The sequence below is a fragment of the Peromyscus eremicus genome, chromosome 11, assembly GCF_949786415.1.
Source record: "Peromyscus eremicus chromosome 11, PerEre_H2_v1, whole genome shotgun sequence".
In the NCBI taxonomy this organism is placed as follows: domain Eukaryota; kingdom Metazoa; phylum Chordata; class Mammalia; order Rodentia; family Cricetidae; genus Peromyscus; species Peromyscus eremicus.
In genome coordinates this window covers 45,887,238-45,902,358 of record NC_081427.1, presented here as the reverse complement: position 1 = coordinate 45,902,358, position 15,121 = coordinate 45,887,238, and the positions used below count along the sequence as shown (strand labels likewise).

Sequence of the window (15,121 nt, the reverse complement as noted above, 5' to 3'; positions counted from 1 at the left end):
TAAGGTTACCAGAATATTTATTATTCTTAACAAACAGGTATTCTGTCGGTCAGTAACACTGACAGGAAAACAATTTTAACTCCTCTTTCCTGAGTAACTATCGGTCCTCAGAAAAATCCTAATTAGGCAAGGGATGATGATATGATCTAAAGACTGTCACGAATTGTGAACTCGACAACCCAGCCTCAGGAAGACACGTATCTATATGCACGAATACAGATGGTATAAAGAATTTTTTTAAAAAGTAAACCATTTAATACTTAACACATACATACTCTTCAGATTCTACCAGTCTCAAGTCAGCTTGAGCACGTGTGCACGCACACGCACACACATCCTCCCTAAATTTATCACTTACCTTTACAATTTTGTTCACTTTTGAGGATGATGAAGGTGGAGGTATTTCTGGACTGGGTTCAATCTCTTCATCAGGTACAAGGTCAGGGTTAAGTGAAAAGATGCTTTCCAAGTCAATCTGTTTAAACAAAAAGATGGAAGGTTATATATAGAGCAAATGACTCTTAAATGACCCCACTTTGCAAACTACATTGCTTAGAACAATAATCCACATATATTTTCCACTTGGTTTTAAGAACTGTTGGTAAAAAAGTGACCATCAAAACTACATAATGGTTACTTATATATAGCAATTTTCAAATCTTGTGCACTGAGCTAATGAACAGCTGATATATGGAGAGAATCTCCTTCTTTGGGTTAACTTTTAAAACTCCCTGGAAAGTGATTTTTTCCCTTTATGTAAAGGGGATTTATCGGCATGAATATCTATCTGTGTACCATGTGCATGTTTGGTGCCCCTGGACACCAGGAAAGTATTGGATCCTCTGGGACTATTAGAGATGGCTGTGAACAATCATGTTGGGGGCTGGAAATTGAACCAGGGTGCTCTGGAAGAGCAGCCATTCATCTTAATCACTGAATCATCTCTCCAGCCCCTATTTGAAAGTGCTTAAAGGAATGATACAGAATATCTACATCATATAAAATTACAGAATTTTGCCGGGCGATGGTGGTGCACGCCTTTAATCCCAGCACTCGGGAGGCAGAGCCAGGCGGATCTCTGTGAGTTCGAGGCCAGCCTGGGCTACCAAGTGAGTCCCAGGAAAGGCGCAAAGCTACACAGAGAAACCTTGTCTCAAAAAAAAAAAAAAAAATTACAGAATTTTGATGTTTCACCAGGAAACCATACCTCTTTGCCTTTTGTATCTCCATTTTCTATCCACTCAACAGTTACACTTTCATTATCTTCATTTAGAGATGTTACCATTGCTTGGTGTATTCGGCCTAAGTGGGAATAAAACACATATTTTAAAAGCAATGAAAGACAGCATTCTTAAACATAGTCAACTACAACTTAATAATTTAGGTACACATACACACACATCCACATATGTATGATCTGACAATTCTTACAAGGAATTTTCACAAAAGAACTTTTGTCCCTTAGTTTCATAAGATCGAGTCCAGAAACTCAGGGTATTCGATAAGAACAAAAGTCTATCTGACAAACAGTCAGTGACACAGGTGACTAAAATTTTATGCCATCAAACAGTCTAATGATTAGGAAGTAAACTTGCTATGATTCCAAACTGACCCTGTGGTATACAAAAAAAAAAAAAAAAGATTTATAAGATTGTTATACTATACTAACAAAAAGATGATGTATGTGAAAATCACTTTAGACCATATATGGTGCAAATTAAAGACATCATCTTTGTACAGAGGCCAAGAATGTGAATCCCCAAAGGTTGAGGAATGGTAATCTAAATGTCCTCTTCCACATGTTGTCTGCCCAAATCTACTATACATACTTTCTCTGACAATTGTCATCTTGTCATCAATGGCAGAATATGATACATAATGCTTTAAACTTGTTTCCCTTCCCTTTTAATGGACTGTGGACCTTACCAGTCAGTAACTGTAGGGCTAATTATTCATTTAAACCACTACATAATACTCTGTTGCAATTTATTGTGGTCTGAGGTTACATTTTATATCAGTATTATAAACAGCCATGAACATCACTATATGTCACTATACATTTGCCACTTATTTCCTTGGGACAAATTCACAGAATCAGACTAAGATTCTCATATATGTATTCACCTTATAGTTATTGCTTATTTCATGTCTTCATTCCATTTGATTATTAGTCAAGTATAGAAACTACTGTATACATCTATGTGTTACCTAATAAAATGCTGAACATAAGGAATTTTCACATGTATTCCTTAATTGAAACCCTCTTTTTTCGTTTGTCTGTTTGTTTTTGAGACAGGGCTTCTGTGTAGCCCTGGCTGTCCTTCAACTCCCTCTGTAGACCAGGCTGACCTCGAACTCAGAGATCCACCTGCCCTGTCTCCCAAGTGCTAGGATTAAAATCATGCACCACCACCACCTGTAGATGAAACCCTTAGGGCATCTATAACTTACTTTAAGATAATTTACAACATTTTAAATACCTAAAACAAAAACTGCACATTACAAAGATTGTAATGCTAATATTATATTAAAGTATTATGTATAAAATTACTGTCAATCATTATATATATAAAATCATACACACACATATATACACATATATGCACCACATAAAAATTTGCACAAGTCTTATAAAAAATTCAAATTTTAGCTGGACACAACAGTGCAAACTATAATCTCAGCGCTAAGGAGGTAGAAGCTAGAAGTCAAGTGTTCAAGGCCATCCTCAACTACACAATATCTCTAAAGCAATCAACCAATAATCAAATACTTAAGAGTATTAAGTATTAGCAATTGATATACTGACTGAAACAGGATATTTGAACCTTAAACATATGATCTCTCAGCTGTACCTCTTTTTTTTTTTTAAGATTTATTTATTTATCATAATACAGTGTTCTGTCTGCATGTATGCCTGCAGTCCAGAAGAGGGCACCAGATCTCATTTCAGATGGCTGTGAGCCACCATCTGTGTGAAGTTGGGAGTGGTTGCTGAGTGGTTGCTGGGAATTGAACTCAGGACCTCTGGAAAAGCAGCCCATGCTCTTAACCTCTGAGCTAACTCTCCAGCGCCTCAGCTGTACCTCTTAAAAGGTGGGAGATTATATGTATTTTTTTAACACATACACACACACACACACACAAGTTGCTACTGCCATGACATCATATATATTCATTTTATTTAAGCTATTAATTTTGACAGTTCCACAAACAGCATGGATTTAGATACTCCTATATTAATCGTAATTAACAGTGTAGAAGGTGCAGCAGTTAAAAGCACTTGCAGCACCCACACCAGGTGGCTCAAAACTGTAATCTCAACTCCAGGGAATCCAACAATTATTATAAGAGTGTGCACACGCGCGCGCGCACACACACACACACACACACACACACACACGCAAATAATAAAAAGAGATTGCCTTCCATTTACATTTCCAACAGCAAGACTTTATTCTTCTCTATCGTTAACACTGAGCATTAATCTTAATGTTTTTATTAAACTGTTTCGTAGTCAGATCATTCCTTACACTAATTCTACTGCTTTGTACAAGATATCTGTCTTGTTACACCTCTAATTAACTCAGTGAGTCATACACACACAATTGGAAACAAGGGGGGTGGGTGGAGACTGTTGGGAAGAATGATTTAAACAGTAGAGGGGGTGAGAGGAAAGTAGGAGGGGCGTATGAGAATGACCAAAATTCACTGCACAGATGTACGAAGTTGCCAAAGGTAAAAAACAAAGACAGATTTGTGTCAGTGTATGATACAAATCTGAGAGAGTGTGACTGCAACTCTCTCAACTAGTCTCTGTTTCCAATCATTCTGCCCTTTTTTTGTTCTTCACACATCAACCAAATGATTCTGGTTTAAAACAGCGGAGTACAGTAGTGCATGTTTGTAACATCAGCACTAAAGAAACTGAGGCAGGAGGATTACTGCAAGGTTGAGAACAGCCTGAGCTACATGGTGACTTCCAAGCCAGCCAGGAACTTATTTCAAAAACAAAACAAACAAACAAACAAGAAGGCTGGAGAGAGGGCTCAGCAGGTAAAAACACTTGCTGCCTAAGCATAAGGACCTCGCATGATAATCTCACAAAACCATTAATTGGGACAAGAAGATCACAGTAATAAGCTTTGGGAAAGGTGAGAGAAACTGAGTGTCCCATCAATAGCAAGAAAGGAAACATTTGAGCCCCAAGAAAATGTGTTTGGATACTAGACACCCTGAAGAATGAACCCCAGCTGGACTGGCACAGTGGCACTCAAAAATCAAGAAGCAGAAAGACTGCTACAATCCTGAGACCTATATAGCAAGTTCCAGGTCAGTCTGAGGTATATATAACAAGACCTTGTCTCAGAACAAAACAACCAAAAGAACCATGATGAGCACACGTGAAAATGGGGTGAAACATGCACATTCCAAAAGAAAAAAAAATCAACCAATAAAAATATTCCTACTGCTGGCTATCCATTTCCACATCCCAACTTTTTAGAGGAACTGATAACTAGGAGTGACAAAAATGTAAAGCAAAAACATCTAGTATTAATGCTATAAATCACAATTTCAAAGTCTTGAATCTCTAGAGACAACCTGTACAGATTGGCAATGAGAGAATAAAGAAAATCTAGAACACCCAGCACCAGCAGGTTTCTAGACACTGGAACCTCCAATGTAGACAATGCAAAAAGCCTTAAAATACAACAGCCAGATGGGGGCTAGAGAGATGGCTCAGTGGTTAAAAGCCACTGTTCCTTTTCCAGAAGACCATTCCAGAAGACCAGGGTTTGACTCCCAGCACCCACATGGTGGTTCACAACCATCTATTAATTTTAGTTCCAGGGCAGCTAATACCCTCTTCTGGCCTCCAAAGGCACCAGGCATGAAAGTTATGCACATACGTACATGCAGGCAAAGCACACATTAAAAAAAAGCCCCACCAGATACACCAGTTAGCACTAAACTCCAGAGGAAGTAGAACAGGGAAAAACGAGAAAAATGAAGTCATATTTGCTTTTGCCACTTGACCAGATCACTAGAAATTGTACTAAGGATGCAACCTGAGACCTTCATTTTTACCAACACACATCTCTAAAACAATTTAGAATTATGTTTTTTTGCATACAATTCTTCACCAGACTGAGATCACTTAAGACAGTTTCTCATATTTTCTTCAGAAGTGTAACACACCCTTTCATATTCACGTCCTGAATCCCTTGGCATTTAGTTATTACTGTGTAAGGTAACACACCTTCCTCCTTCCCTGCCCTTAGGAAAGCCGACTTGCTCAGCACCATTTGCTGAAGAGCAGCACTTTTCCCTCTGTCTGCTACAGTACTTGTCAGAGGTGGAGCACATGTGCTTCCTCACCTCTACTTCCTCTACTTCCTCTACTTCCTCACCTCTGAAGCCAAGGCACACTGTCGCGATCGTTTGCTTAACTCTGAAGCAGTCTTTTCCACCTTACTGTTCTGAAGAGCTTATTTTATAATCTCAGCCTTCTGCTTGCTTGTATAAACTGTAAAATCAGTCTTCCCATTCAAAAAAGTAAATCAACAGTATCAAACTGTTAAGTCTGGTTGCAAATGAACGGAATATTATTTTGGATACAGGTCAACCATTTTCCTTTCTCACAGACTTTATTACAATTTGGTATTACACACTAGCCTCACAAAACTATTTTTATTTTAAAGTGTTTTATTACGTTTTACTTGTGTTTGGATATATGGATACACACATGCCACAACACACATATGGAGATCAGAGTTGGTTCTCTGCTTCTACCATACAGGTCCCAGAGATCAAATTCTATTGTCAGGCTTGGCAGTAGGCACCTTTATCCACTCAGCCATCTCATTTAGGCTATAAAATTACTTTTAGAGGCATATTTCTCCTTCCTATACTCTGGAGAAAAAAATGGGCAAGGTAGCTCCCACTTGAGATCCCAACACTTGTTAGGTGATGGCAGGAAATCAAGAGGTTCAAGGTTGTCTTTGGCTATATATCCGAGGTAGAGGTCAGGCTGAGCTACATGAGACTCAGTCTTAAAAACTGGCTGTCCTCAAACTTGCTTTGTAGAGCAGACTGGCCTCGAACTCACAAGTGAAGGAATTAAAGGTGTGTACCACCATATCCAGCCTAGCAATTTACGTTAAACCAAAGTATATGAGAAAAATTGTATCAATGTAATTTGCAGGTTGTCAGTCCTGTGTGTGTGTGTGTGTGCTTTCATTTTTTAAGGCTAACTATCAATGGGCTCACTCCTCAGGAGGTATCCACCTTGTTTTTGAGATAGGATGTCTCACTGGGACCTGAAACTCATGTGTTAGGCTAGATCAGAGAGCCCCAGAGATATGCCTGTCTCTGCCTCCCCAGCGCTGGAATTACAAGCATACAGCACCATGCCTAGCTTTTTTTTTTTTTTTAAAGATTTATTTATTTATTATGTATACAGGAGAGGGTGCCAAATCTCATTACAGATGGTAGTGAGCCACCATGTGGGTGCTGGGAATTGAACTCAGGACCTCTGGAAGAGCAGTCAGTGCTCTTAACCTCTGAGCCATCTCTCCAGCCCCCATGCCTAGCTTTTTATGTGGGTGCTGAGGAATTACCTCAAGGCTCTCATGCTTACACAGCCACTACTTTACCAACTGAGCCATCTTGTCAGGCTCCCTCTTTTATTCAGCCCTGATGCCACCCTTATAATCCATTGGAAAGAACCTGGATGTAACTGTGTCCATCACCACAGTGACAAACTAATTTCTAAGCCAAATACACAAGGGACTGTATAATCACACTGTTAATTCTGATTCCAGAGAAAGAGAAATGTTAAAATTTGCAGCTTAGTCATGTGAAACATATAAGAGCATTGTTGAACTAAACAAGAAGGAAGCTAAGTGCTAATCATTAGGGCAACAGGTGCTGTAGTCTGATTATGAAATGTCCCGACACCCTGAAGTTGGTGACACTATTGGTCTAGGGACCTTTTCACCTAATCTTCTCCACCTGGGCCCCACCTTGCCTTTGGTTGACCTTGAGTTGAGCCACTTTGCCCTATAACACCATCCCTCACCCTTCCTGTCATCATGGCCTGTCTTATACATTGGTTCAGAAGCAACAAAACCAAGTGACCATGGACTGAAACTTTGAAATAGTGAACCAAAAATAAACCCTTCCTTCATTATCTCAAGTATGTTGCCACAGTGACGAAAAGCTAGCTGACGCAGTAGAAGAAAGTATTCCAAAGATGGACTGGGCTGCCACCCTTTCCATAAGGAAGTTCAGGTCAGGGTCCTGAGAGCGTCTTCACCATGCAACCCCAGAACCAGGATTCCACCGAAGACCTAAAGCACCCAAGTGCAGTGCACTCTGAAGAGCCCAGCCATAATCCTTGATGGTGGCTCGTGTGCACGTTCTGCAGGTGTGCAGAATGTAAGCACTATGACTGCTTCTACCTAAATTCCAAAGAAAAACTACTTGAGAGCCCAGGCAGGACAGAACTACTACAGAGTCTGCATGAGTGCAACACCTACTAGACCTGCGGAAGAGGGATCCGTTCTAGGACCCCAGCATCCAACACCCAAGCAACAGTAGACTGAAAGCAGTTGTGTCTCCATCTGGAGGTAGGGCTGCCTGACACTGTCCCTTACCCTGGCCTTCTACGTAATTATTTAGGAGCTTTTAAGACTTCCCTGCTGAGTTCTGGGCTTGCTTTCTTATCTGTATCTCCCTTACAATGAGAATTCTGCCTTTATGACTTACCTCACCATTTTATCTTGCAAGTGGAGAACTTGTTATGAGTTAACTGGCTCTGAGCTGGAGGAGTTAAAGCTTTCAGAATACTCAGATGGGATGACTTTGCTTGTATGTATAAAGGGCAATAACGAGTAGACAGGTGTAGAATGCTATGACCTGAATATCGCTTGTCTTCTCACCTCCCAAAGCTCATGTTGAGGCTTAATTCCTTAAGGCAGAACATTCAGAGGTAGGGGCCTAGTGGGAGGCGTCTGGGCTCCAAGGAGGGGACTGGGATGCTAATAAATATTTAGTACCATCTGTAGGAGCTCACATTCTCACTTAACGAGATTATTACTGAAACTGGTTACTACGAAGCAAGTTCAGCTTCCTCAGTGGTCCTGTACCCACATTCCCTTCTGTTTTTCCTCCATGCATGAAGTAGTATGACAGCCTAACAGAACCTAGGCAGATCAATCTATGAAATCTTGGCCTTTCAAGCCTCCAGAAATGTGAATTAAGTAAACTCCCTTTTTAATCAATTCTGTAGTCTTGGGTATTGTTATAGTGAGAATGAGCTAAGACAATGTTTTAATCATATTCAAGTGGAAGCTTTTTCTAGCAGGGTATATGGGTGCTCAATGCATTTCAAACCCTCTTACATATTTACTTACCACCTCGTTTGACTTAGTGTTGAATGAGCACTAAAGTATTTAAGAAAATGTTGGAGAAAATATGGAGAATGAGCAGAGAGCAATTATAAGAAGAAAAGAATATTGCATATAAATCTAATTTGATCCTATTTATTGCTTATTTGTGCTGGGCTAGTTTTGTGTCAACTTGACACAAGCTAGCTAGAGTTAACTGAAAGAATGGAATCTCAATTAAGAAATGTAGTGCATTTTCTTAATTAGTAATTGATAGGGGAGGGCCCAGCCCATTGTGGTCTAAAAACTGGTGGTCCTGGGTTCTAAAAACAAGCAGGCTGAGCAAGTCATGTGCAGCAAGCAGGTAAGCCTCTGGGATCCTGCCCTGTTTGAGTTCCTGTCTTGACTCCTTCAGCAATGTGGAAGTGTAAGCCAAACAAACCCTTTTCTTCCCAATTTCCTTTTGATCATGGTGTTTCACCACAGCAATAGTAACCCTAAGACCTTCACTGACCAAACATGACAGCACTGAGCTTATATACAGGTAACTCACTGTATTAGCTACTTTGCTGAAGTTGGTTAGAGTTTGACTTGATGATTAATACACTAAATATTCCACCCATTTAAAGTAAAAGTAAAGTTTCCCCATCAGCATTTTCATACACACAATTTTTAAGGAACAATAACTCATTAACCTCCACAATGGGTCATGCCTATGCAACTGCCTAAAAATGGGGTCCTCATACGTTATCTACTGAGAAACAACATTTTCACATATACTAATCATTCTCAGATGAAATATTACAAAGTCAGAATTCAAAGACTGTGTGCGTTTGTAAGGGCCAAAGGCTAACCACTAATATCATTCCTCAGGAGCTGTCCACCTTCTTTTGTGACAGGGTCTCTTAGTGGCCTGGAACTCATAAGGTAGTTGGCTGGCCAGTAGGCTCAGGGTCTCCCTGTCTCTGCTCTCCCCAGTGCTAGGTTTACAAGTGAGGACCACAATGCCCAGCTCTCATTTTTACATGAGTTCTAGGGCTGGAACTAAGGTCCTCGTGCTTGTACCAGCTCAGCAATATCTCCCTAGACCAAAATTCAAGTATAAGACAAAAGGAAGGCAGGCAGGCAAGTTCATAATTTAACCCAAGGGAAAAGTAAATTCCACCAAGTTTAAATACCAAGATAATTTATAACGATATGATTGGTTAAGTAAATATATAATATTTTGAAATCATAACCTTTATTTCAATTGTCATTTTATGTTCAACTGTTTAAAAATCTCGATACAGTAATGCTCTTGTCATAGAAAAAAATAAACAGTTTAGAGCTAAACTTTCAAATATCTGCCAATAAGAGCAGGCATTATAGTACATGCTTTTATTTCCAGCACTCAGGAGGCAAAGCATGGTCTACAAAGCAAGTTCTCAGCTAGCCAGGAATATATAAGACCCTATCTCAAAAACAAAAAACAAACAAAAAACTCAATAAAATCTGTCAGTAAATATTAATACAGACGAGTTCTTAAGAAAAAACTATAAATGAACAGTTAAGAGTATCTGCTCCAATTCAAGTCACTTTTGACTCAGTGAGTAAAAATAAATACATGAATTTCAAGGCTTTCTAATCTTAAAAAATCAATATGGTTACTTCAGACAGTTATTAGTGATCCTTAACTTGTAAAAGTTGATATACTGCCGGGCGGTGGTAGCACATGCCTTTAATCCCAGCACTCGGGAGGCAGAGCCAGGTGGATCTCTGTGAGTTCGAGGCCAGCCTGGGCTACCAAGTGAGTTCCAGGAAAGGCGCAAAGCTACACAGAGAAACCCTGTCTCAAAAAACCAAAAAAAAAAAAAAAAAAAAAAGTTGATATACTTACCGAACTACCGAACTGTCAAAAACAAGTTTCGAATGTTGACAACTGCCTTTTGGTCTCTGAGAACAAAACTCTATTATATGTTTCCTGGTTTACAGCTGAATTCACAGCAGCTGTGAGGCTAAGAAATGCCAGCAACCAATTAGGCGAGCACAAACCTTGTCTAGCATGTAAAGTATAATTTGCTTGCAAATGCAGGAGACAAGAGCCAAAATAAATCAATCAAGAATACTGACAAAATTTCATTATGAGCATTCAAAAAAGTAGAAAAGTTACTATATGGCAGCTATATGTATTTTATTTTAAAAAGAACAAACACGAAAAAAATCAATTCTGATTCAAGCAGCTTTTAAGGAGGTTGTAGCTGTTTATTACACATGTACGATTACAAACTCAATGTTTTTGTGGGTAATTATTCAAATTATAGGGTTGGGGCATACTCGAGCATACAAATGACAAATCTTCCCCAAAAGTGAACAATATTTTATTAGTAATTCTTAATATGTTTCTATAAAACTTTCTCTTTTCTCATTTATTATCACCTTAATATTTAAATAAGATAAAATTTGTACAAAATACACTCAAAATGTACAAGTTAATAAATGATTAGTAAAATAAAACTTGAATTATAAAATTGTTTATAACGTTGATTTCCAAACTCTTTGGAGTTGTTAAATTCTAGAGTTGTACTTGAGGTATGATAATTTTAAAATAATAAAAATGATGATTTATAATTTTGAAATATAATTTAAAATTGTACACATGCTTAAAAAACAAATCATGGGAGATTCACATATATACAGCTATATAATAAAAAATACAAAAAATATACCTTGTGTTACAATAAATTTAAATATAAGACTCTTGGACCAGCAAGACATGCTGATGACCAGAGAGATGACCAGAGTTCAAGAAGTTTTGGTGTTTTGTTGCATAGACTTTTAAAACTAAGCTAGTAAAACTTGTTATATTATTGCCTTCTGTGCCTCAGGCAGGAGAAAAGAAAAGCATGCATAAATATCCATTCTCAGAACAAAGAAGTAACTTTCATTATAAAGCTTTAATTCTGTAACTACAATTTAGAATTAAGTGCCTATTGTGTGATATTTTGATCCTGTTCTGACAAATAAAGCTTGCTTGGAGTCAGAGAGTGGACTTAGCCACTAGCTGACCAAAATTAACCACAGAGGTTTTGGAAGACTGAGGACAGATAGGACAGGAAATAGTAAGGCAGGGCAGAGAGGGAGCTGGCTCTCTGTTTGGAGGATGGAACAGAGCAGGTAGACGGGACCAGTGGCTTCTCTGCTTCTCTGATCTTTCAGGCTCTTACCCCAATATCTGACTCCTTAATTTTTATTGATAAAGAATAATTAGAGTAACGCTTCAAGTGCCTGGCTGTTTCCAGAGGGAATGTTACTCAGCAGTTAGTAAACAGTTATCTGAAAGAACATTCTTCGAAGTGGAGTCTCTACCACAAAGACTCCTGATATAGTATCTTAGAACCCACTGACCTCAACACTGTACCACTTTGTAGTGTGTGACTTGTTAAACACTGTCTTATGTCTTTTTCTTCCTTTTATCTTACTATTTTTTGCTATAGTCAAGGCTGCTTGAGCATGAAATCTTCCTGCCATAGCCTCCTGAGTGTTGAGATGACAAGTACTTACTAGCAAGTCTGGTTTCTCATATTACATGTGATATTGATTCTAATCAAGTTTATATTTAGTTACATATAAATTCAAATTACCTGAGTGTATCTTTTCGAGTCATAGCAAAATATTTTATGTTGATTAGATTTTTTTTTCTTTTTGATCTAAAGGAGGTCTGTCTCAAGACTTTTTTAAAGAGAGATGAAATTGCTTTCTTCAAATGATTCTAAAAAGTACATCCCTTTGAGAACATGATAACCCATTGCTAGTAAAGTTCAATACAATAATGTATTATCATTATCAATATAATAGGATAATTTTGAAGAAAGAAATTACTAAATAGTATCTTAGAACAGAAAGACTAAAAACACTGAGGATGCGACAAAAGCATTATTTAGGAAATGAAAGATATTAAGTACACAGTAATAGTCAGTCATACATTGCATCCTGATTCATTACCTGTCTAACAACTGTTTATGCTCTAACAGTAATACAGATTTGTTCCTGAGATGGAAAAAAAGGCCAGAAAGGAATCGGCTGAATTTTCAGAGATTATACAGGCACAGATGAGTAGGCCGGTCCAGCATAAGTCTAATTCTCAAGCTGATATCTACGTTTTGCTAACTAATGTAAGCAGTGAAGAGAAACCTTACTCAGAACTACTATAAGCATTACATCATCAACAGCTTTGCTGGAGCAAGGCACCACTACAGAAGGGCAAAATAACATGTCAGCTGCCACTGGTAACTGTACTGTTGCTATTTAATAAATCCCTAGGGAATTGAACTTTGCCAAACATAGAGTTCTTTCTATTTTGGTTCATCACACTTATGTCACTGTTGTTGCCAAATTTAAAAGCTCTAGCATGGTCTTTCTTAGGCTTTATACATAAACCTGACATTTTGATACCAGGGGAAAAGGAAACACAATGTAGTTTAGATTTTCATGAAGAAAAGGTAACTTTAAAATGAGATACAGTTTTACCCATACTAGATACAAATTATTTTCTCCCAATCTTTTTTCAGCAGTAGTCCACTGTTTTGAGAAGGGATATAAAAATTAACTGCTCAGTTCCTCTGGGGTGACACAGAAGGTGTTTCCTGTTTGTTGTTCTGGGATAACTGAACTACACTCTAGAGTAGAACAAATATTTGGAAGAGTTCATTATAAAGCCCTTTAGAAGATATTAAATCGCTGAGGTTCCCTAATGCTTTGCATTATTTTGGAGTTGGTAAATGAATATTTAAAAGTACCAAAATTCAATTGTAAAGAGACTATAAAAGCTCAAATTCTAAAATGATTATGATTACAGCTGAAACAATAAAAAACAACTGTGTTTTAAAGCCCTGAAATGTTCACTTAATGTGCTGACAAGGAAGCATGACCACCTCAGCTCCACTTCCAGAACACTCCTAAAAGTGGAAGGAGAGAACTTATTCCACAAGGTTGTCCTCTGGCCTCTACAGGAATGCTCTAGTACACATTCAACCACACACACAATACGTAAAAATTGTAAATCACTTCACAAAGCTTCCAAACTAAGTAAGGATTATTAACTAAGTAAATCTAAACACTTGGGAACTCTGTTAAGGAACAAGATTTGTTCTCTAGAATACCACAATTTTACACACCAATGTTGCTAAAACAACACATTCTGCTGAAGAGCTGCCTTTGCAGATGTTCTGCTGAATATACCAAGCAATGACTTAAATTCTTACTTGAAAGAAATTCCACTCAAGAACTAGCTACACAGAGGTATCTTCTCTTGTGCTTAAACACATCCTAACATGAAAATAACACTCACTATAAAGTTACTACTTCCTCAATTTCTCATCACAATCTCTTCTACACCATCAATGGAATCCTGTGATAGTATGGCTAGGCAATTTTCTCAAATTTCTTTTTTCAAAGTCTGGCCAAATCGAGACAAGAGCCATTCCTTCAAGTTGTTAAATAATTAAGGTAAAATATATAATACAAAGTTATGCACGTCTAAAGCAAAAGATATACAAAGAAGAGTGGACTCAGACGTTCAGTGTGGACAGAAAGGCTAAAAGTCAAGCTACTGAGTTTCATTTTATACATATTAAATTTGGGATTATCTATCTAGTAGGGACATCAAGTAAGCTGTCTGATTCTGGGGCAGTCCAGCTGAAGAAAAAAGCTTCTCAACATACCACAGTTTCTCGCCAGTAAAGATAATGTCCTAATGAAGATGAAAACTGGCTCTCAGGAGAAGATCTATCAGATATTACAACAGTTTGGGGCATCCCAAGGGCCACACACATAAAGAGGTGCACAGACAACAGATCTGTAGTATTAAAATTTCACTAGGAAGGAGTGACAAGGAAAAAAATGTCAAAAAGACTCTTTGGATACAATAAAATAATACAACACTTGAAAAAAAAAAAAAAAACTGACCCAGATAGCATTTAAAAGCTAAATGTGATCACAGAGAGTGATTACAGAAGTGCTAAGTTTCAATTTGTCTAGGGAAGGCAACAATGGTAGCAGTACAGCTGTGATCTAGAAGTTGCCAGAGACAAAGAAGACCCAGAATAGTCTTAGAGCACAATTGAAGAAGAGCCTAGAAATAAAAGCCAGATGAGCGGTCTGACAAGGACGTAGGTACTCTGCAGACAGCAAGGTAAATTCTTGCTTTATGGAAGGCAAATAGGTAAGTTCTAGCAAACTAAAAGGAAACAGTTCTTTGACCACTGATTCTACTTCGAGAATTCTAATCCTTACTGATTTTTTTTTTTTATTAAAAAAAGAAAGGGCCAGCACAATATTTAGTAATCTATTAGATAACATATAAACATTTTATGTCTGGAACCACCCTGCCTATGCTAAAGAGAATTCAGTTTACCTATATAGAGAGAACTATGTGAGAAACACTTCAGGGTTAGGACCAATACCCAAAGTACCTATACCAATACCCAAGGTTATCTATTCTCTCAGAGAATAGATAAAGCACCCTTAAACTGGGAAGGAAAGATAAGGGGCATAGCAGGCAAACAGGAAACTCTACTTAATTTAAATAATGGCTCTTAAATGCATAAGAATAGGTAAGGTTAAAAGCGATGTATCACTCAAAATACAACTCCAACTGAAAGAACAGAGAGAATACCTACTGTTTGGGGCGGGGGGGATTATGTATGGGGAAAAAGAGCATCAACAATCCACGCGTAACCCCAAAACAACAGGTTTAT

General features: G+C 38.0%; 1 protein-coding gene across 3 annotated transcripts in view; it reads right to left on the bottom strand.

The window, feature by feature from the left end:
- The window catches only part of Kif2a (kinesin family member 2A), a 58,692-nt gene that overhangs the window by 32,303 nt on the left and 11,268 nt on the right, over positions 1-15,121 (bottom strand). For all 3 annotated transcript variants that reach the window (XM_059276105.1, XM_059276106.1, XM_059276107.1), the window contains exons 2-3: positions 1,208-1,302; positions 359-475 (exon numbers count right to left, since the gene is read on the bottom strand). In XM_059276105.1, the coding sequence (XP_059132088.1) occupies positions 359-475; positions 1,208-1,302 (212 nt within the window). The remainder of the gene's footprint in view (positions 1-358; positions 476-1,207; positions 1,303-15,121) is intronic.